Raw genomic sequence first — 23,386 nt, forward strand, 5'->3', positions numbered from 1 at the left:
AAATCTTTGCTATTCCCTTTGGAGATGGATAATCTGTGAAACAAGATCTTCTGCACCAGGCTCTATGTACTGAGAACCCCCTGCTGATCTTCTCTGGAAGTCAAGAGTATATGCATGTGTCAGGAGGTAATTCGCTATGTCCTGCACATAAGCTGATTCAGGCAGCTCTCTATATAAACCCTGGGAGAATCTTAATTCAGTGCAGGCCATCCTGACCTACTATATTAGAGTTTAAAATAAACACATCTGTCAATTGGTGAATAGTGTGTTTTAAAATAATTCATTGAGCTTGAATGAAAATGGTTATGCACTACAGTTTTCCTACTTCACTTTCTCATTAGTAATAACAATAATGTATAATACTTCAAAATATAATTTTATTCAAACATCCCATTCAGTTTCTGCAGAATGATTGGCATGAATGCAGGTGTATTTTGATGAAACAAAATCAATAATGGGGATTGTTTTCTAGGGATGCTCCAAAGACACAGCAGCTGGAAAGACAGGGGACTTTGTTAACCCCAACATCTCCTTCCACCAGTCTTCTTAGACATTCTTCCTCCAGGCTCAGACTCCAGCAGGGCCACATCATGCTCTGCTTTGTCCCAGGACATGCTTTTCTGTCTGATTCCCACCAATTGCAGAGCAAATTAAGATGAGCCTTCTAAACCAAGAGGCCATCCTTCGCATTGCTGAGTGTGCAATGGGAAAGTCTATGTGTCATAGAAAAGATAACAATGCCATTCTAATTTTGACAACTTTCTTTCCTCTCTTGAAGGCACTAATATTCTCATAAGATATCCCCAGAGCAGTGGTTGCTTTTCTATCTTTAAATGGGGCTTACACTTGTAGGATTATGGACACTGAATGTCATCTGGCTACATAACACACATGGATAATAAACGGGTGAATAAATGAATGTGGATAAAGGCCAAAATTGCCGAACAAAGTGCTGCTTAGCTGCAGCTAGTATCTGGCAGGCATACTGGTACCCAAAAGAATTGCAGTTCATAATTCACCATCAAGGAATAAAGATCTGCACAGGGGTAACAGTGATGGAAATGCAGCATCTCAGGCAGTGCTTCAGTGTGGGGTGTGGTGGGGGGCGGTATTTCTGTAATCATCTAGTTGAATCATGGATAGTAGATTGTGTTCATTATGCAAGGGTAATAAGTACCATGGAGAGGATTCAAAATATTCTATAGGGTGAATGGTGCTGAGCCAGAAGTCATTGCAAACACAGCAAAATGAACTTTGTATAATCAGACTTTCAGGAACTAGAGATTAAGTTCTAAAGTAGGCTGCCAATCATGGATACCACTTAATCGTGGTCTGACACCATTCCATTCTACACTGTTTACCAACCTTAATTTATTCTACAGATTGCTCCTCACTTTCCCCCCATTGATAATCTAGTATTTACGGATATTACTGTGCTTTAAGCATCTCCTCAGACAAGCAGCCTACTCAACCTATTCATACCAAAGCAGATTCAGCAGTGCCTCCTTCCTGCATAGTTTGAAAGATACCGATGGATGAAGTTTCTCAAACACATTTCTGAAACTTGCCCTCTAATATTTCGTAGTAATTGAAGTTTCTTGCTCTACATATCATGTACATCTCTGTAACTTCCTTCATATTTACTCCTTGGTTTCCTTTACTAGTTTTGGTCCAAAGACTGTCCACAGAAGCTCAACAGTTGCCTTCCCGATACTAGACTCGGTCAGCATGGTAAGCATTGAGGCCAATGGTAGACTAAGAAGCCAAAGAGAACCTCACAGAATGAGCAGTGTGAACTGATAGATTTAGCAGAAAGAACAGTGTGGTTTAATGCAATGGTGTCCAAGATCAGAGACAGAGAAATACATCATTTTTTGAAAATAACAGGACATGGTGGTTAGTAAAGCATATAGATGCTGAACATTGTACATCATGAAGGTTGTGATTGTGATTTCAGTAATATAACACTGGTTAGATCATAATCAGAGCAGTGAGTCCAAATCCAAAAGACCTACGGAAGATGCAGAAAATATTTTAGTAAAAGTAGACTATTTCCCCCCACAGATGCTGTCTGACCTGCTTTCCTCCAGTATTTTGTGGGTATTGCTTAAGATGTCCAGCATCTGCAGAATCTCTTGTGATAGAAGAATAATTTTGGGGATAAGGGACTTCATCTATAAGGACAAATAGGAAAAGCAGGGCTTATTCACTTTAGGATATTTGAGAGGAGATTTAACAGGAACACAAGAGGTTTTGCAGATGCTGGAAAACCAGAGGAACACACACAAAATGCTGAAGGAACTCTGTAGATCAGGCATCGTCAATGGAGGGGATTAAGCAGCTGACCTTCTGGGCTGAGACCTTTTATCAAGAATGGAAAAAAAAGAGGATGCAGCCAGAATAAGGATGTGGGGGAGAGGGGAAGGAGTGCAAGCTAGCAGGTGATGCAGCAGGATTGTGACAGGTTTAGCTGCAGTAAACTAAGAGCTACACATGAGTGGATGAGCTGAGAAAATGGGTTCAGCAATGATGTTAGGAAAAGGTAATTTGTTATGCAGAGGAACACAAACAAAATGCTGGAGGAACTCAGCAGGTTAGGCAGCGTCTATAGAGAGGAATAAATAGCTGACATTTTATTAGGACTTAGCCCGAAGGGTCTTGATCCAAAACAGCGACTGTTCATTTCATTCCATAGATGCTGCTGACTGCAGAGTTCCTCCAGCAGTTTGTGGGTTACTCTAGGTTTTCAGCATCTGCAGAATCTCTTGTGTTTGTTATAGAGTGGTTATGATCTAGCACTCACTACCTACCAGAGAGATGAAAACTGGCTATTAAAATTTCAAATGTGAAAACTAAATACAGTGGTGCTAGAAAGTTTGTGAACCCTGTAGAAATTTCTCTATTTCTGCATAAATGTGACCTAAAATATGATCAGATCTTCATGCATTCTAAAACTAGATAAAGAGAACCTAATTAAATAAATAACACAAAAAGACATTATACTTGCTCATTTATTTATTGAGAAAAGTAATCCAATATTACATGTATTTGTTGGAATAAGTATGTGAATCTTTGCTTTCAGTAACTGGTGTGACCCCTTGTACAGCAATATCTTCAACCAAATGCTTCTAGTAACTGTTGATCAGTCCTGCACATCAGCTTGGGAAAAATTTAGGTCATTCATCCTTACAAAACTGCTTCAACTCTGGGACGTTGGTGAGCTTCCTTGCCTGAACTGTTTGCTTCATGTCCTTCCACAACATTTCTATAGGACTAAAGTCAGGACTTTGACTTGTCCATTTCAAAACATGAGTTCTCTTCTTTTTAAACCATTCTGTTGTTGATTTACTCTTGTCTTTTGGATCATTATCTTGTTGCATTATCCAACTTCAACTGACAAGACTGCTACCCTGACATTCTCCTGTAAAATGAATAATTGTTCCCTCAATGATTGCTAACTGTCCATTTCCTAAGGCAGCAAAGCAGCCCCAAACCATGATGCTCCATTCACCATGCTTCACAGTTGTCGATGAGGTTTTGGTGTTGGTGTACAATGGCCTTTACCCTCCAAACATAGCAATATGCATTTCTGCCAGAAAGTTCAACTCTTGTCTCATCTGTCCACAGAACATTGTCCCAGAAGCACTGCAGAACATCCAGGTCATCATTTGTAAACTTGACACATGCAGCAATGTTTATTTTTTTGGAGAAGAGTGGCTTTCACTGCTGTGTCCTTCCATGAACACCATCCTTACTCAGTGTTTTTCTTATAATGGACAAATGAACAGAGACTTTAGCAAGTTCTAGAGATTTCTGCAGATTTTTGCTTCTAGCTTCAGGTTCTTTTTCACCTCCTTCAGCAATGCACGCTGTGCTCTTGGTGTAATCTTTGAAGGATGCCCACCCCTAGGCTGAGTAGCAACAGTACTGAGTTTCCTCCATTTGTAGACAATTTCTCTTACTGTGGACTGACGAACACTCAGGTCTTTAGAAATGCTTTTATAACCTTTTTCAGCTTCATGCAACTCTACAATTCTTCTTCTAAGGTTCTCTGAAAGCTGTTTTGAAAGAGGTATGGTGTACATAAACAAATCTTTCTTGAGAAGAGCAGGCTCTTTCAGTAACTTGACTTTGTGTGTCTTTTTTTTATAGGGCAGAGTACCTCTCCAACCCACACCTCCAATCCCATCTCATTCTTTGAAACACCTTACTCCAAATAGCTTTTGTTGAAGGCATTACCCCAGAGGTTCTCATACCTTTTCCAACATATACATGTGATTTTGGATTATTTTTCTCAATAAATAAATGAACAAATATAATGTTTCTAGTGTTATTTATCAAATTGGGTTCTCTTTATCTAGTTTTAGGACACGTGGAAATCTGATCACATTTTAGGTCTTATTTATGCAGAAATAGAGAAAATTCTACAGGGCTTACAAACTTTCTAGCACCACTGTAGATCATCGAGGAAAGTATTACCAAGCCTACAGCAAATCAGTTTAACTGATTGGCTTAAAGGCTTTTAGAAAATCAGGTGAGAAGTGGGGTTAGAAAGCAAATGCACAAGGCCCGTTTTCATTGGATAGCTACGTATGCACATTCCATTAACATTAGTCACATGGCTGTAACAGGTTCCTGGGGCCATGAGGGCCTGTTACTGTGCTATATCGCTATACAAAATAGAAATAAAAATAAATATGGGCTATTTACTGATAGGGGAAAGGAACCATGGTTGAGTTTTCTTATTAATCCAATAGTACTTCCATTAAATCTGCAGGGTTAGTCTGAATAGCTCAGCTAAGTGAGCAGTAAGGGGATCTGAATAAACTTTGAATATTGAACTTTTGTGTTCAGCTTGACTAGAGACTGAAATTATAAAGGATATCTAGATTTTTTAAAATGACGAAACCTCAGAGGGCTTGAATATCCTACCAACAAATATAGCCAGAAATTAGATCGTTTACAAGGAAAAAGATGCAGTATCTTTACAATTTTAACACCATTTTTCTGCACCAGCCCCATCCTCCTCTACCTTCCCAAATGCCAACCTCAACAAACCACCTACTTTCCTCCCCCCCACAATGTTCAACATAGACACAGCACAGTACAGGCCATTTAGTCCACAATGTGCTGTCTTTTTGACTGACTCCATGATCAAACTAATGCTTCCTGCCTGAAGAGCCCTCCATTTTTCTTTCTATTTCCATTCTCAATTTTGACTGAAGATGGGCCAATTCCAGGTGCTGATACTTGTCAGATCCTGATCTTTGAGACAGAGTCACTCCAGAGGCACCATCTGCCTGAGCCTCTAGTCTATCAATAACTAAATGCAGCTCTTCCAAACATCCATCTTATACAGTAATTTTGATCCATGAAACCTGTAGGCCATTGTCTTTATAAGGGTTTTAACACAAATTTCTCTTATAGAATGGCTGTGGGTGCAGGGGACAGGGATTCAGGTTCGTGGATCATTGGGATCTCTTCGGGGGGAGGCATGACCTGTACAAAAGGGATGGTTGCACCTGAACTCGAGGGGGACCAATATTTTCACGGACAGGTTTGTTAGAGCTGTTGGGGAGGGTTTAAACTAATTTGGTAGGGGGGTGGGAACTGGAATGAAAGGATCTCAGGATAGGATGGATGGTAACAAAGCAAAGATAGCATGCAGTCAGACTGTCAGGAAGGGCAGGCAGATGACAGGACAAAATTGCAGCCAGCAGGATGAATACCAGTGCATTGGGGATGCAGAATCAAAAAGGGTAGCAAATACAGTACTTAAAGTGTTATATCTCAATGTACGGAGTATAATAAATAAGGTGGATGATCTGGTGGCACTATTACAGATTGTCGGGCATGATGTTGTGCCCATTACTGAATTGTGGCTGAAGGATGGTTGTAGTTGGGAGCTGAATGACCAAGGTTACACATTTTATCGGAAGTTTAGGAAGGTAGGTGGAGGGGGTGGCATGGCTCTGCTGGTAAAGAATGGCTTTAAATCATTAGAAAGATGCAACATAGGATCAGAAAATGTTGAATCCTTGCGGGTCAAGTTAAGAAATGACAAGGGTAAAAGGATCATTATAGCAGTTATATATGGGCTTCCAAACAGTAGCCGGAATGTGGACTACATATTACAATGAGAAATCGAAAAGCTGTGTCAGAAGATCAATGTTATGATAGTCATGGGAGATTTTAACATGCAGGTAGATTGGGGAAAATCAGGTTGGTAATGGATCTCAAGAAAGTGTATTTGTTGAATGCCTACAAGATGGCTTTTTAGAGCAGTTTGCTGTTAAGCATAGTAGGGAATCAGCTATACTGAATTGGGTATATGTAATGAACCAGAGGTGATTGGGGAGCTTACGATAAAGGAACCTATAGGAGGCAGTGATCACAATACGATTGAGTTCAATTTAAAATTTGATAAGGAGAAAGTAAAGTCTGAGGCAGCAGCGTTTCGGTGAAGTAAAGGAAATTACAGTGGTACAAGAGAGGAGTTGACCAAGTTGAAAGGAGATGCTGGCAGAGCAGCAATAGCTTGAGTTTCTGGCAAAAATGAAGTAGGTACAGGATAGATGTAATCTAAAAACAAAGAGATACTCAAATGGCAAAATAGTACAACTGTGGCTGATGTAAAAGTAAAAGACAGAGTATACATCAAATCAAAAATTAGTGGGAAAATAGAGGATTGAGAAGTTTTTAAAACCTACAGAGAGCAACTAAAAGAATCATTAGAAGGGAAAAGATGTAATATGAAAGCAAGCTAGCAAACAATATCAAGGTAGATAGAAAATGCTTTTTCAAGTATATAAAAAATAAAAGTGATGAGAGTGGATATAGGACTGTGAGAGAATGAGGCCAGAGAAATAATAACGGCTGACAAGATGATCAATGAACTAAATGAGTGAAAGACACTAGAAGTGTGCCAGATTAAGGATGTGAGGGAAGAGAAGTGAATGTAGTTACTAATACAAGGGAGAAGATGCTCTAAAAGCCGAAAGACCTAAGAGTGCATAAGTCACTCGGACCAGAGGAACTGCATCCTAGCATTCTAAAAGAGATAGTGATAGAGATTGTGGAAGCAGTAGTAATAATCTTTCAAGGATCATTGGACTTTAGCATGGTTTTGGAGGACTGAAAATTGCAAATGTCACTCCACTTTTTAAACAAAGGAGTTAGGCAGCAGAAAGGAAATTATAGACCAGTTAGCCTAACCTCAGTGGCTGGGAAGATGTTGGTGTCAATTATTAAGGTTGAGGTAATAGAGTACTTGGCGACACAGGACAAGATTAGACACAGTCAGTATGGTTTCTTTAAGGGAAAATCTTGCCCAACAAACCTGTTGGAATTCTTTGAGGAGATTACAAGTAGGATGGATAAAGGGGATGCAGTGGATTTTGCATATTTGGATTTTCAGAAGGCTTTGACAAGGTGCCACACGAGGCTGCTTACCAAGTTAAGAGTTCGTGGTATTACAGGAAAGTTACTGGCATGGTTAGAGCATTGGCTGATTGGTAGGAGGCAACAAGTGGGAATAAAAGAATCCTTTTCTGGTTGGCTGCCAGTGACTAGTGGTGTTCCACAGGGTGCTGAGATTGGTTCTTTTTATACTGTATATCAATGACTTAGATGATGGAATAAATGGGTTTGTTGCCGAGTATGCAGGTGATACAAAGATTGGTGGAGGAACAGGTAGTGTTGAAGAAACAGGAAGGCTGCAGAAGGACTTAAGACAAATTAGGTGAATGGGCAAGAGAGTAGCAAATAAAATACAATGTTGGAAAATGCATGGTCATGTGCTTTAGTAGAAGAAATACACGTGCAGACTATTTTCCAAATGGGGAGAAAATCCAAAAATCTGAGATGCAAAGGGCCTTGTGAGTCCATATGCAGAACACTCTAAAGGTTAACTTGCAGGTTGAGTCGGTGGTATAGAAGGCAAATGTAATATTAACATTCATTTCAAGAGATTCCTCGCCTTGAGTATTGTGAACAGCTTTGGGCTCCTTATCCAAGATGTGCTGACATTGGAAAGGGATCAGAAGAGGTTCATAAGGATGATTTCAGGAATGATAGGGTTATCATTTGAGGAATGTTTGATGGCTCTAGACCTGTACTCACTGGAATTTAGAAAAATGAGGGGGGATCTCATAGAAACCTTTCGAATGTTGAAAGGCCTAGAAAGAGTTGATGTGGAAAGTATGTTTCCCATGGTGAGGGATTCTAGGACAAGAGGGCACAGCCTCAGGATAGAGGGCCATCCACTTAAGACAGAGTTGTGGAGAAATTTCCTTAGCCAGAGGGTGAATTTGTGGAATTTGTTACCACAGGCAGCTGTGGAGGCCAGGTCGTTGGGTGTATTTAACGCTGAGATTGATAGGGTCTTAAGTGGCCACAGCATCAAAGGTTACGGGGAATGGGGTTGAGGAGGTGGAAAAAAAAAGGATCAGCCATGATTGAATGGTAGAGCAGACTCAATGGGCCAAATGGCCTACATGCTCCTACATCTTATGGTCTAATCAATATGCTCATGTGTTTTACAGAGCTCAGAAAATTTATGCTTTTCTATTTACTGCAGTAGAAATCACAATGCACCATAAAATCTACGAGTAATGTTCAATAATTCTTTCCTTTCGAGTCCTTTAAAAGGAAAAAAAATCTACATGTAATTATCAGCAATATTAGAAGTATAATGCAGTGCATTTGAGTTTTATTTTAAATGTTCTATCAATCTACAAAGACTCATGCGTGTACTCCTACGAGTTCTCGAGACGACCATCTGCTTCATGTAGATTATCATGTTCGGTGATAATTCTGAGGGATTCACCATGTCTTTTATTCTTTTTTGGAAAACCATCAAGTCATTTTCTTTTAAAAAAAAGCCTTTTCCTACTGCTTGTTACCTGAAAGAATCCCGGTGGTACCGGGCCTACTGGCATTCCGTCTCCTGGGGGAATGTTTCCTAGCACTGGACTGGGAGCTGCTGCTGCACTCTGCAAAGAAAGGCAACTCCTGTGTCATTACATCCTGGAACAAGGAACTGGCACACTTCCTAAGTGTAAAGAATAAAATAACACATGCTCCGAATCAATTAAACTCATGACAAAAACAAATCTAAATATATCTTTTATGTGCAGCAAGTGTTTACATAGACATACCAAAATCATAAAACCATAACATTATTTAAAAATCTAACTGCTGATTTGAAAGACAGGCCAATCGTCTCTACAATGAATGGCTGGTTTAGCCAACGATCAGAGCTAAATAAATCATGTATTAAATTTACACATCAATCTATTTTCCAGACACAATATTCTAACAATTGCCACAAAATAACATTACTTGCACAATACACTCAGTGGCCACTTTATTAGGTACACCTGCTCATTAATGTAAATATCTAATAAGCCAATCACGAAGCAACAATTCAAGGCATAAAAGAATGCACATATGGCCAAGAGGTTCAGTTGTTCAGACCAAACATCAGATTGGGGAAGAAATGTGATCTAAGTGACTTTGACTGTGGAAAGATTGTTGGTGCCAGATGGGATGATTTGAGTATCTCAGAGACTGCTCATCTCCTGAGATTTTTCATATACAACCATCTCCAGAGCTATCAAAGAATGGTGCAAAAAACAAACAAAAAAACTAGAGAGTGGTAGTTCTGTGGGTGACATACCTCTGACAGGGGTCAGAGGAGACTAGCCAGATTGGTTCAAGCTGAGAGTAAAAGTCAACACTCACTCAAATAACTATGCATTATAACAGTGGTGTGCAGAAGACCTTCTCTGAACACACAAGAGGAAGTACTAATAAAGTGGCCAATGAGTGTACAATCATTGTAGTGGGTCAGAAAGGTGAAGAGAAGGGATGTTTTGACAGAAGTATACATTAATAGCCATCTGTTAGATCTAAGGATCTTTGGTTGTGCCATCCAAATCTATACGGAACAGGTTTTGAAGGGAAAGGTGCTTCCAGAACAACGTCAACTTTTTAAAAGTTACTATTTTTGAGTTAAAAAAATAGTCTAGGCTTTGATGATGCTCTGAAGGAAGTTTAATTTAATAGCCACTGAGAGTTATAACATATTAATTCAGTACAGAAGAACCTGAAAAAGTCAGTGGAGGAAGAAATGAGTTGAGTAGGGCAGGTAGAGGCATAATTGATGACAAATCAACCCAGCAGACATATCATTATTCCAAACTTCTTTAGTAACAGTCCCAGACACCAAAAGTAAACTTAAACTTGTAATGATTCAAAACACAAGAAGCAATACAGTGAATAAATGAATATGTTCATGGTTTCAATATACAGTGGATTCCAGTTAATTTGGTCATCAGTTAATTGAGACAGCTGTTTATTTGGGAGAATTCTTGAGGAACAAAAACTAATATAGAAAATATCCGGGATTCCCTTCATTTATTTGGGACAGTATGCTGCTTAATTGGGACAGAAGACTTGCTGAACAGTTTCCAACTAGCATCAAATGTGTGCACTGGTGCAGCCATTAGACACTACACAGTGCTTTGAGCAAATACTTTTAAATAACTTCAGTTATAAGTGCTTATGTTCAAAAGGCGGTGATTTTTGTTACTGATAGTACACAAGAAATAAGCAGTAAGACAACTCAGAACTTTTTGCTCACTATAGTTTCAAGCATTCGGGCTTGACAATGCCAGAAATGGCCAGGAGTGAAAATTAAACTATTTCACTACTTTAACAAGTTAGTAATTATGAAGAATTTGAAGGTATCAACAATCAAACTGAATCAGGATCTTGAGGATGCAAGCATTAATACATTGTTTGAAAGCAGTCTACTATCTGCATGAGATATCTGTGCTGATTTTGTTCATTTACAGTCAACCAAAAGAACATGCCAGCACACACTGAAGGAATTCCTCTGTCAATAACTATTAGGAACTAATACACAGTTTTATAGTACTGGGCAACACACAAAAAATGCTGGAGAGACTCAACAGATCAGGCAACATCTATGGTGTCAAAGCTTTGGGCTGAGACCCTTCTTCAGTTCTTCAGAACTGCTAGTTCTGAAGCAGGGTCTCAGCCTGAGACGTTGATTGTTCATTCATTTCCATAGATGCTGATTGACGTATTGAGTCCCTCCAGCAACTTGTGTGTGTTGCTTTGGATTTCCGGCATCTGGAGGATTAGTAGTCTAATTGCTCTACATTCCATTTAAATATATAACTTGTTACTCAGTTAAATGGTAGTTTTACACCTTTTAAACTACTTGCATGAAACTTCGGCTAATTGGGGCAACCACTTAACTGGGCCGAATTGGTCCTGATGTATCCCCAAACAACCAGAATCCACTGTATTAGGTAACTGGGCAAGCAGTAAGAAAATGACATGTAACACAGAGGAAATGTAAAATGATGCACACAATGAGATACCGTGATATACTTTATAATGACTGGAATTAAATCATTATATAGAAACAAAGTGATTGAGAAGTAACAAATACTCAATTAATTTAATGTTTAAATATGACAGTAACGAACTGAAAGTCCAACTGATAAAATAACAATAAAGTCAAATTAAATTTACTTTGAGTTTACAATACAATAGTATCATAAGATGGACTCCTGGCCTCACAATCTACCTCATTATCACATTATACCTTATTTTCTGTTTGCACTGCACTCCCTTGTAACTAACACTTCATTCTGCGCTCTGTTACTGTATCATTTTGTACTACCTCAGTGCACCGTTGTAAAGATTTGATCAGTATGAATGGTATAAAACACACGATTTTCCATTATACCTTGGTACGTAACAATAATCGACCAGTTTCAATTTTATACAATTGCTGTTGAGGGAGTGCAGGGAAAAGAAAAAAAACACAAATCGCTTCCCATTTTTATGAAAATTACTGATGCAAGAATAACGCTGTATGCAACCGTTTTAGAGGCAGGAAATGTGCCTTTTCCCTTTCTGTCTCCAGAATAAAAAGAGAAAATACTGGAAAAATTCAACAGGTCATGCAGCATGTATGGAAACAAAGACAGAGTTAATAAGGACTTTACAACCTCGAGCATTAGAGAATGATGGGGAGATTCGACAGAGGTATACGACATTTTAAGGGGTATAGATGGTGTAAATGCAAGCTGGCATTTCTTCTACTGAGGGATGAGACTAGAACCAGAGTTCATGGGTTAATGGTGACAAGTGAAATGTTTAAAGGGTGAACCTCTTCACTCAGAGGGTGATGACAGTGCGGAACCAGCTGACAGCACAAGTGGTGGATGGAGGTTCGATTTCAACAAATTTGGCTATGGTCCAGGTATAGGTCAATGAACTAAGCAGAATAATATTTTGACACAAACGATGGGCCAGGAAGTCAGTTTCTGTGCTGTCGTGTACTTACTCTGAAACATAATGTTGCAGATCAAAGAAACTGTATCAGAACATGAAGAGAGAGAAAGACAAAAATGCAGAAAATGGTTAAAACTATTTGGTTCATTGATTCTGCTCCACCATTTCATCATGGAAGATCCAACTTTCCTCTCAGTTCCAATCTCCTGCCTTCTCCCTGTTTCCCTTCATGCCCTGATCAATCAAGAATCTATTAACCTCTGCCTTAAATATACAGAAAGTCTTGGCCTCCACAGCTGCCTGCGGCAGTGAATTCCACAGATTTACCACACTCTGACTAAAGAAATTCCTCATTTCCATTCTGAAAGGATACCCCTCTATTCTGAGGCTGTGCCTCTGGTCTTAGACTCTCCCACCATAGAAAACATCCTCTCCACATCCACTCTATCAAGGCCTTTCACCATTTGATAGGTTTCAATGAGGACACCCTTCATCCTTCTGAATTCTAGTGAATAAAGGCCCAGAGCCATCAAACTTTCTTCATATGACAAGCCATTCAATCCTGGAATCAATTCTGTGAACCTCCTTTGAACCCTCTCCAGTTTCAGCACATCCTTTTGAAGAATTGGGGCCCAAATCTGCTCATAACACTCCAAGTGAGGCCTCAGCAGTGTTTTACAAAGTCTCAACATTACATCCTTGCTTTTATATTCCAGTCCTCTTGAAATGAATGCTAACATTGCACTTGCCTTCCTCACCACAGACTCAACCTGCAAATTCACCTTCAGGGAATCCTGCACAAGGACTCCTAAGTTCCTTTGCCCCTCAGATTTTTTGTATTTTCTCTCCGGTTCAAAAATAGTCAACCCTTTCATTTTTTCTACCAAGTGTATGACCATACAGTTGCCGGCACTGTACTCCATCTGTCATCTCTTTGCCTATTCTACTAATCTAAGTTCTTCTGCAGCCTCTCTAATTCCTCAAAACTACCTGCACCTTCAGTCACCTTCATATCGTCTACAAACTTTGCAACAAAGCCATCAATTCCATCATCCAAATCATTGACATAAAACATAAAAAGAATCAGTCCTAACATAGATTCCTGTGGAACACCACTAGTTATTGGCAGCCAACCAGAAAAGGATCCCTTTATTCCCACTCTCTGCCTTCTGCCAATCAGTCTCTGCTTTATCCATGCTAGAATCTTTCCTGTAATAGAGTGGGCTCTTAGCTTGTTAAGCAGCCTCATGTGTGGAACTGGAACCTCGTCAAAGGCCTTCTGAATATCCAAATACACGACATCAATCAATTCTCCTTTGTCTATCTTGCTTGTTATTTCATCAAAGAATTCTAACAGATTTGTCAGGCGAAGATTTTCTCTTAAGGAAACTAAGCTGATTACAGTCTGTTTTTATCATGTGCTTCCAAGCACCCTGAGACCTCAGGCTTAATAATCGACTCCAACATCTTCCCAACCACTGAGGTGAGACTAACTGGTGTATAGTTTCCTTTCTTCTGCCTCTCTACCTTCTTGAAGCATGTAGTGACGTTAGCAATTTCCCAGTCTTCAGGAACCATTCCAGAATCTAGTGATTCTTGAAAGATCATTACTAATACGTCCACAATCTCTTCAGCCACCTCTTTCAGAACTCTGGGGCGTACACCATCTGGTCCAGGTGACTTATCCACCTTCAGACCTTTCAGTTTCCCAAGAACATTCTCTCTAGTAATAGTACCTTCACAGTCTTCATGACCCCGACACCTGGTTAAGGGATGGATAGTCAAGACAAAAGGAGCTTCTCTGAAAAGGTGTGGTCAGAATTGTCATGGGGATAAGTTGCAGAGGTCTTCTTGTAAATGGGTTAATGGAAACATTGAGAGCGATAATATAAATGAGGTGTAACATGTTGCTTAATGGGGGGGGGGGGGAATGAAAGCAATTTTGAGGAATGGCTGTGCAAATGGAAAGAGAAATTCCAAGCCAGTATCACAAATGGAAGTTTTATAGCAGAAATTTGGGTGGCATTACAGTGGTTAGTATAATGCTATTACAACAAGAGTGACCTGGATTCAATTCGGCCCGTATCTGTAAGGAATTTGTATGCTTTCCTTGTGACTACGTGGATTTCCTCTGGGTGCTCTGGTTTCCTCCCACATTCCAAAGACATATGAATTAGTAGTTAATTGGTCACATGGGTGTAATTGGATAGCATGGGTTCATTGAGCCGGAAGGGAAAACCACTGTAATAAACAAAACACTAAATAAAAAATAAATGACTAGGTCTGATACAGAGAAAGTAAACTATTTGAACATGTTGAATTCTAAAGAGTTCAAGGAATGTATTATGCCCATCAAGAAGATGTTCCACGCTTCTATTACAAAAGTGTAGGGGTCCACAGACAGATAGGTCTGAGTGGAAGTGGAATGAATAATTAAAGTGCTGGGAAGGAAAAGTTCACAGTGGTGAGTTCTTAGTCACATCTTTGTACCCCTTAACTGAACATCACAGGCCTCACTTCCTCAGGAGATCATTCATCTTCAGCTTCCAACTTCTTGTCTTGTAGCCCCCATAGCCCACAGCCATTTCATCCCCACAGTCAAGATTATATAGGTAGACATGCTATTTCTGCTGCTCTCCCACTGATCCTATTGCTTCTGTCCTGTTCGATTCCATTCAGTTTCCCGATACTGATATCACCATTGGTGCTTTCCACCACTTTGATTTGCAATTTCCTGTCCCTACCAGCTCATCGTTACCATGGAGATACAGTCCCACTACACATCCAGCCCAAATCACAATGGTCTCAGGCTGCTTTGCTTCTTTCCTGAAGAGAGGCCCAACCAGCTTCACTTCAACAAGACTAACTTGCTTGCTTGAACTCATTCAGACATAGAAGAAATTCTCCTTGAACTCCATTCACATTCTCTAAATCCAAGGGGTAGCTATGGAAACTCATGTGGGCTCAAAATATTCTCAGCTTCTTGTGAGCTAGCTGTGATATTGGCTCCATGATGATTGAGTGAATACAATATCTGGTTGGTGCTTTGCCATCTATAGGACAACTCCTGCAATTTGATTAGAGGAGCTTTCAGGATCTATTACTTTTCACTGTGTCTGAAACCAGTTCTAGCTCATATATAACCATATAACAATTACAGCACAGAAGCAGGCCATCTCGGCCCTTCTAGTCCGTGCCGAACACTTACTCTCACCTAGTCCCACCGACCTGCACTCAGCCCATAACCCTCCATTCCTTTCCTGTCCATATACCTATCCAATTTTACTTTAAATGACAATACCGAACCTGCCTCTACCACTTCTACTGGAAGCTCGTTCCACACAGCTACCACTCTCTGAGTAAAGAAATTCCCTCTTGTATTACCCTTAAACTTTTGTCCCCTAACTCTCAACTCATGTCTTCTTGTTTGAATCTCCCCTACTCTCAATGGAAAAAGCCTATCCACGTCAACTCTATCTATCCCCCTCATAATTTTAAATACCTCTATCAAGTCCCCACTCAACTTTCTACATTCCAAAGAATAAAGACCTAACTTGTTCAACCTTTCCTTGTAACTTAGGTGCTGAAACCCAGTTAACATTCTAGTAAATATTCTCTGTACTCTCTCTATTTTGTTGACATCTTTCCTATAATTCGGTGACCAGAACTGTACACAATACTCCAAATTCGGCCTTACCAATACCTTGTACAATTTTAACATTACATCCCAACTCCTATGCTCAATGCTCTGATTTATAAAGTCCATCAGGCCAAAAGCTTTCTTTACCACCCTATCCACATGAGATTCCACCTTCAGGGAACTATGCACCATTATTCCTAGATCACTCTGTCCTACTGCATTCTTCAATGCCCTACCATTTACCATGTATGTCCTATTTGGATTATTCCTACCAAAATGTAGCACCTCACATTTATCAGCATTAAACTCCATCTGCCATCGTTCCGCCCACTCTTCTAACTGGCCTAAATCTCTCTGCAAGCTTTGAAAACCTACTGCATTATCCACAACACCACCTACCTTAGTATCATCTGCATACTTACTAATCCAATTTACCACCCCATCATCAAGATCATTAATGTATATGACAAACAACATTGGATGCAGTACAGATCCCTGAGGCACACCACTAGTCACTGGCCTCCAACCTGTCAAACAGTTATCCACCACTACTCTCTGGCCTCTCCCATCCAGCCACTGTTGAATCCATTTTACTACTTCAATATTAATACCTGACAACTGAACCTTCCTAACTAACCTACCGTGCGGAACCTTGTCAAAGGCCTTACTTAAGTCCATATAGACAACAATCTTTATTCAGCCAGTCCAGTTTTAAAATGGCTTGCTATATAATTTCAGAAAGAGGATTAAGAGTCACCTCCCATGCATGAGGAGTTGTATTAGTCTTGGTTTTTCTTTAACAAACACGAGAAAATCTGCAGATGCTGGAAATCCAAAGCAACACACACAAAATGCTGGAGGAATTCAACAGGTCAGGCAGCATCTATGGAGAAGAGTATTCAGTCAACGTTTCGGGTCGAGGCCCTTCATTGGGAGACCTGCTTTGTTCCTCCAGAATTTTGTGTATGTTGCGTTTAGTTTTTTTTTGGTTCATCTTGGAAGCATTTGCCATCTGTTCCCTGACTACTGCAATTTCTCTCCCCAAGGCCTAGTTACGTAAAATGAATGCAAGAAGTTTTCACAGTCCATCATCTACAGTATCTCACAGCATTTTGGCCTGGTGTGGATGAGTAGTTTTCTTGTGCTTGTTAGTGGCTGCTTCTACAATTCCAATTTGGGTTTTTTTTTAACAACCCCTGTTTGGCAATTACTATAGCAATACCATTCTTAAAAACATGGACATTCCCCCTAAAAAAAAATTTCATAAACATCTCATTACTATCATTATATAGGACTTACTATTTTATAATGAATTAACATTAAGCTGATTGAAAATAAAGAAAATATATGATGAGAAAATATGGCCTGTAATCTATTTCAAGGTTATTATACAAACAATTTACAAGGAAGAATATTTCTGGTATTGATACAGTATCAGGAAGGGATAGAGTATGCAAAAGCCTCCCTCATAATTGAAATCAAATTAAAAGATTAAAGAAAGATTAAAAATTAGCTTTATTTGACCAATACATCGAAACATACAGTGAAATATGTCACTTCTGTCAACGACCAACATAGTCCAAGGATGTGCTGGGGCTGCCCGTAAGTGTTGCTATGCTTCCAGCACCAATGTAGCATGCCTTCAATTTACTAACCTTAACCCATACATCTTAAGAATGTGGGAGGAATCTGGAGCATCTGCTGGAAGCCTACGCCATCACAGGAAGAATGTACAAACTCCTTACAGACAACGGCAAGAATTGATCTCCGGTCGCTGGTACTGTAAAGTGTTATGCTAGCCACTATGCTACCATGCCGCCCAAACTGCAGTTTACACTGCAATTTTATATTTTATATTAGTTAATGTTGTTTAAGTACACAGACAGCTGCACATTCATTCTATATTTGTTTTCACAAAAATACATAAAGCTGTACCATGAACAGCTTGTGAAACCACAAGATTTAAATGGATGAGGAAGTCAGTTGTACCCAAACCACATTGAATCTCACACTGGCCATGAGGATGATTTAAGATACTATTTCTCAAAGGATTCTGATGTTTTTCACTGTGCTATACTTTGTTAAATTTACTCTTTGTAATGTCCATCATAATTATACCTTTATTTACACAGTATTTTAAAATGTAAAATTGTCCCAAGGAGTTTGTTATACACATGGTAGTTTTCCAATTTCCAAGTTCTAATGTTGAGTGAATTTGTACCACACAGCATTTGAACCAAGAGCACCAGCTTTATCTCAAATTAGGAAAATCTGCCTATTTTTGGCCAGAGAGTCTTTCAAATGAGGACAGACCTTTAATAACATGCACATTAACTTTATCAATAATTCAACAATATTGAAAATCCAAATGCATATCTACTATGTTCCTTGCATTATTACCATTATTTTTCTTAAAACAACTTGTGATGATATGGGGGAGGAAGGGGGAAGAGTTAGAATAAGCAAGTGGAAAGGGGCTGGCTGTGGCACACATCAACTCCAGCCTTCAAGGTGACCTCAACCCATGGTAATCTGTCTACCATCAAACCAAGCCCATTGCAGATGCCATTTCCCTAGCCCTTCTCTCATCTCCAAACTCTTAGGTCTAGGACTCTACATCATAATCTTTAACTGCCTGGTAACAGATACAATCACCAAGGATACCTACAACACCTTTCACACTGAAGTCTTTGAAAGCACTTATTATTGGCCTCAGTTGGCAGGAAGGAATTAAAATGCCATCGATCAAATATCCTAGTACATCTTTCAGGAGTATAATATTCAATCACATCACTTGCAAAACATTTCTATCTTAGCAAGAAACAAACATTTGAGATGCAACAGAGGAAAAATGCATAGGCACAAGAAATCAGTACTTTTGCAAGTGTTTTTATCAATCTCTTGCCATTCGAAAACATTTCCAGTTTGTGTCATGTCTGAGTTTCCAGAATTCACTTTATTTCATGATCCCACTTTATATCTATCAGCATTTTTCCAATTCACTATCAGTAGTCCCACTGAACATCTATAACTCACATTACAATCATTAAATGTTTTCAAGAAAACAAAACTGTGGCATTTGAGGGCCTTTCTTGTTTTGTTTATGGATTTATAACACTTAAAACAGCCAGCATTTATACAAAACAGCATAAATACTATTTACTACTTCTCATTGCTAATTATAATATACAGCTTTTATACACATGTCAAATTTAAAATACATACAATAAATCATCTTTGTAAGTTTCTGAGCTTGATGCAAATGATGTGGAAGAACAACCTGGACAGAGAACCCTTGTGATAAACAACAGCCAGTTATTATTTTACAGTTACATAAAATGCTAGAGGAATTCAGGAGGTCAGGCAGCATCTCTTTCTCCATTCCTAATCTGGTTATTCTCTCATCCCATTTCTTCTCCTCACTTGTCCAACACCTGCCTCTGGTTCCTCGCCTCCCTTTCCTTTCTTTCATGGTCCAACGCCCTCTCCTTTTAGATCCTTCTTTATCAGTCCTTTACCTCTTCCCCCATCACCTTCCAGCTCCTTACTTCATCAATATGCCAAAAGCTCATCTGATCCTATCAATCTATTTTTAAGGAATTATGGACCCAGCCTTTGCTCCACAATACACGTCAGAGCCCTACATTCACTGTTTTAAGTCTTACTCTGGTTTGGTTCCCCCAAAGAGCAACACCTCATATTTGTCTACATTAAATTCTATCTACTATTTTTCAGCCTATTTTCCCAGCTAGTCAAGGTCACACTGTAAGCTTTGATAGTCTTACTCACTGTCCATGACAATTCCAGTCTTGGTGTAATCCACAAATTTGCTGATACAATTTACCCCATTATCATCTAAAACATTAATATAGATTAAAAACGACATAGACCAGTACCGATCCCTGGGGCACACCACTAGGGGTTCCAGTCAGAGAGACATGCATCTGTTATCACTCTTGGCTAAGCCAATATTGAATCTCATTCAGAATCAGAATTAATATCATTGGCATATGCTTTGAAAACTGTTGTTTTGCAGCAGTAGTATGTTGCAATACGTAATAATAAAAACTATAAACTACAATACAAAAAGCAAAAAGAAAGGACAGAAAATACTGAGGCAGTGTCCTTAGGTTCATTGTACATCCAGAAATCTGATGGCAGAGGGGAAGAAGTAATTTCTTGAAATATTGTGCGTGTATCTTCAGACTCCTGTACCTCCTTTTTGATGGTAAAAATCAGAAGAGGGCATGTCCAGGGTGATGGCGGTCCTTAATGATGGATGCCGCCTTTTAGAGGCAACCCCTTTTGAAGGTATACTGGATGCTAGGGATGATAGTGTCCCTGATGAAGCTAACAAAGGTCACAATTTTTTTACAGCTTTTTTTGATCCTGGGTAGTGGTCCCTCCATATCAGATAGTGATGCCACCAGCTAGTATTCTCTCCATGGTATATCTGTAGAAATTTGCAAGTGTCTTTGGTGACATACCAATTCATCTCATGAAATATAGCCACTGGTCCGCCTTCTTGGTAATTACATCAGTATGTTGGCCCCAGGATAAATTGTCAGAGATGTTGATACCCAGGAACTTGAAACTGCTCACCCTTTCCACTTCTGATCCGTCGATGAGAACTGGTGTGTGTTCCCTCGACTTCCTTTTCACAATCAATTCCATGGTCTTACTGATGTAGATACAAGGTTGCTACTGCAACACCACTCAACCAGCTGATCCATCTCAGTTCTGTACGTCTCCTCATCACCATCTGAAATTCTGCCAACAATAGTACGTTGTCAGCAAATTTATAGATGGCATTTGAGCTGTGCCTAGCCACACAATCATGGGTGTAGAAATTGTCCCCAAGGTGTGCCAGTGTTGATTGTCATTTACTATCTCAACCAGAATGTCAAGTAACTGAACCTTCTTGACCAGAATTCCATGCAGGACTTTGTCAAAGTCCTTGCTGAAATAGATAACATCCCCTGCCCTTCCTTCAGCAATTTCCTTGGTAACCTCCACCAAACACTCCATAAGACCCACCACTCACAAAACCATGTTGATCATCTCTAATCAGTCTCTATCTACCCAAATGATAATAATGAAACAATGTGACAAAACTTGACAATGTAATGTCATGCATCTCTGTGTTTCCTGATACCAGGCCTGCCTTTATGGTGAAATCCTCATTTCACCATTTTCATCATGTCTGTAATTATAAGTGTGACTATATAAGGCTCATCAAAGATCAAGGTCAGATAACTCCTTCTGCTCTGAAATGGAGATGGCATTATCAACAGTCTAACTTATAAAAGGATGCAACTTCAACAAGTTTGGCACTTGTCCCTACATTATACTGGCAGCTACATTTCAAAAGTACTTCAGGTGTTATTGTTTTGAGATCGCAAAAGGCACTTCAAGGTCTTTCTTTTTTTGGGGGTTAAAAGAAAATCTGGTTTTCAGTTTTTTAATTATAGTTATGTAGTTTTCTTGAATCCATTTAAACATAAATAGAAACCTACAGCAATGAAGAAAATGTAATATCATACAAGTAAATTCATGTACAGCTGTTCCAGCACACTATAAAATAAATCTAGCAGCTGAATCATAGTGGTCTGTATTCATTTGGTGTCAGTGGTTTATTTAGAAAAGATACTTGGGCAGTGACCAGAGTGAATTATGATTTCTTGTTAAGGCTGTTAAACATTATATTTTCTATCAATACATCTGAAGTATTCACTAATTATTAAAATCATATCAGACAACTTTTCAGAAGATTCAACCATTTGAGACATTTACAGAATGTATTCTTCTATTGAAAACTAATCCTTTGCAGTTTGTATTCCTCCAAGCTATTCTCAACACAAGAGACATTTAAGGAATATACTAATAAGGAAAAATAACTGCCAATTTCAACCTGTGCTGCTCCCTACAGTCATTAAAATAGTGGTTCTAGTCTTGGTGCTATAAATAAAGATGCACGCAAAATTTGATTTGTGTTACAGCAGAAAACTATTAAATATTGATTTATTCACTGAGTAGAGGGGAGAGGCATGCACATAAATGAATTATGTGTGACCCAGAAGAAGTGCAAACATTCTCTACTGTGTACCACTAGGTTACCCCAAAATATCTTTTCTATGAAAAGTTATAATACTTTGGCCCAAAGTTCGTAAGTGGATGTAAACTCCTCTGCAGGACTTCACGTCCCATTGCCTAATGCTCAGTAGTGTTCTGAAGCTGAGCAGTGTGGTGGGAAGTCCAATCCTAAGTATGATGTTAGACTATAGTTCTGTCAACCTGTGCACCTCCATTTAACATCACCTATTGACTTCCAATCAAGATGACTTCAGTGAACAACAATTCCTCGGGCAGCATCTTCCAGGCAGCAAATCAGTTACTTCATTTTTTCTATGCCTTCTGCTCTTTCATTTTGTCTTGCACGTGCTTCAGCAATTGTTGGAGCCCGTGATGTACAGTTTCAACTCGATCAAAGAATCCAGCACTCTGCTGTGTCCAGAGAGCTGCCCTGTGGAGATTAGAGACTGGGGGAGGGGGCGGGGGCTGAGAAGGACTGAGGACACAAGCTGACCCATGGAAGAGATCAGAGACAAGGCACAGGGTCATGAACAACTCAGAATCAGGTTTATTATCACCGGCATGTGTCGTGAAATTTGTTAACTCCATCTTTTAGCAGTGAGGAAGATTGAAGTATCAAGGTGAAAGCAGTGGTGGGGGCGTGGTCAGTGACAGCTCCCAAGGGAGACTGTCAGCAGCCGGATCAGCATATTTGGACCTAGATTGGTAGCGATCAGACCCAGGTCGGTGGTCACTCTTTATGGAAGAACTGAGTTTGTGCAGCTGCTTTCCTTGTATGCAGATGAAAAGATGTTTCCGATAACCTGAGATATATGTGATTATTGGACTGTACTTCATATTGGTTTCCTTTTGTTTTTCTGTTTTTCTTGTGGATGATTGTTGGGTGGGTGATGTTAGAATATTTTGTGTGTAAGAGAAAGGGTTGGGGGCTTTGATGCTACTGTTGCAGTTCTTTTCTGAGAGTGAGTGGAGATGAGGGGAGATTGCTATTTTGCTGCTTTTTTGTGGGTGATGGGGTCGGGGATTGTTACTGTCGCTGTTCTGTGGGTGAGGGGGTCAGGGGACTGTTATTGTCACGTTTTTTTCTGCAAGTGAGAGGGTCGGGGACTGTGATTGTTGCTGTTTCTTTTCTGCAGGGGAGGGGAGATTTTGGGGTCTGTGGGGTTTTGTTTCTTTTGTTTTTATACTGGGGAGGGGGGAGTTGATGCCTTGTCTTTCATCATCTTCCGAGGTTTTTCTGTATTTCATAGCTATCTGGACAAGACAAATAACCGAGTTGTATTGTACACACATACTTTGACAATGAAATGAACCTTT

General features: G+C 39.5%; 1 protein-coding gene across 8 annotated transcripts in view; it reads right to left on the reverse strand.

Moving 5' to 3' along the window:
• Positions 1-23,386, reverse strand: part of ssbp2b (single stranded DNA binding protein 2b) — a 318,540-nt gene that overhangs the window by 82,449 nt on the left and 212,705 nt on the right. For 5 of the 8 annotated variants that reach the window (XM_073067151.1, XM_073067181.1, XM_073067161.1 and 2 more), the window contains exon 5: positions 8,904-8,993. The exons of the other annotated variants lie outside the window; for them this stretch is intronic. In XM_073067151.1, the coding sequence (XP_072923252.1) occupies positions 8,904-8,993 (90 nt within the window). The remainder of the gene's footprint in view (positions 1-8,903; positions 8,994-23,386) is intronic. 8 annotated transcript variants of the gene reach the window in all.

This window comes from Hemitrygon akajei, chromosome 2, assembly GCF_048418815.1.
Source record: "Hemitrygon akajei chromosome 2, sHemAka1.3, whole genome shotgun sequence".
In the NCBI taxonomy this organism is placed as follows: Eukaryota; Metazoa; Chordata; class Chondrichthyes; order Myliobatiformes; family Dasyatidae; genus Hemitrygon; species Hemitrygon akajei.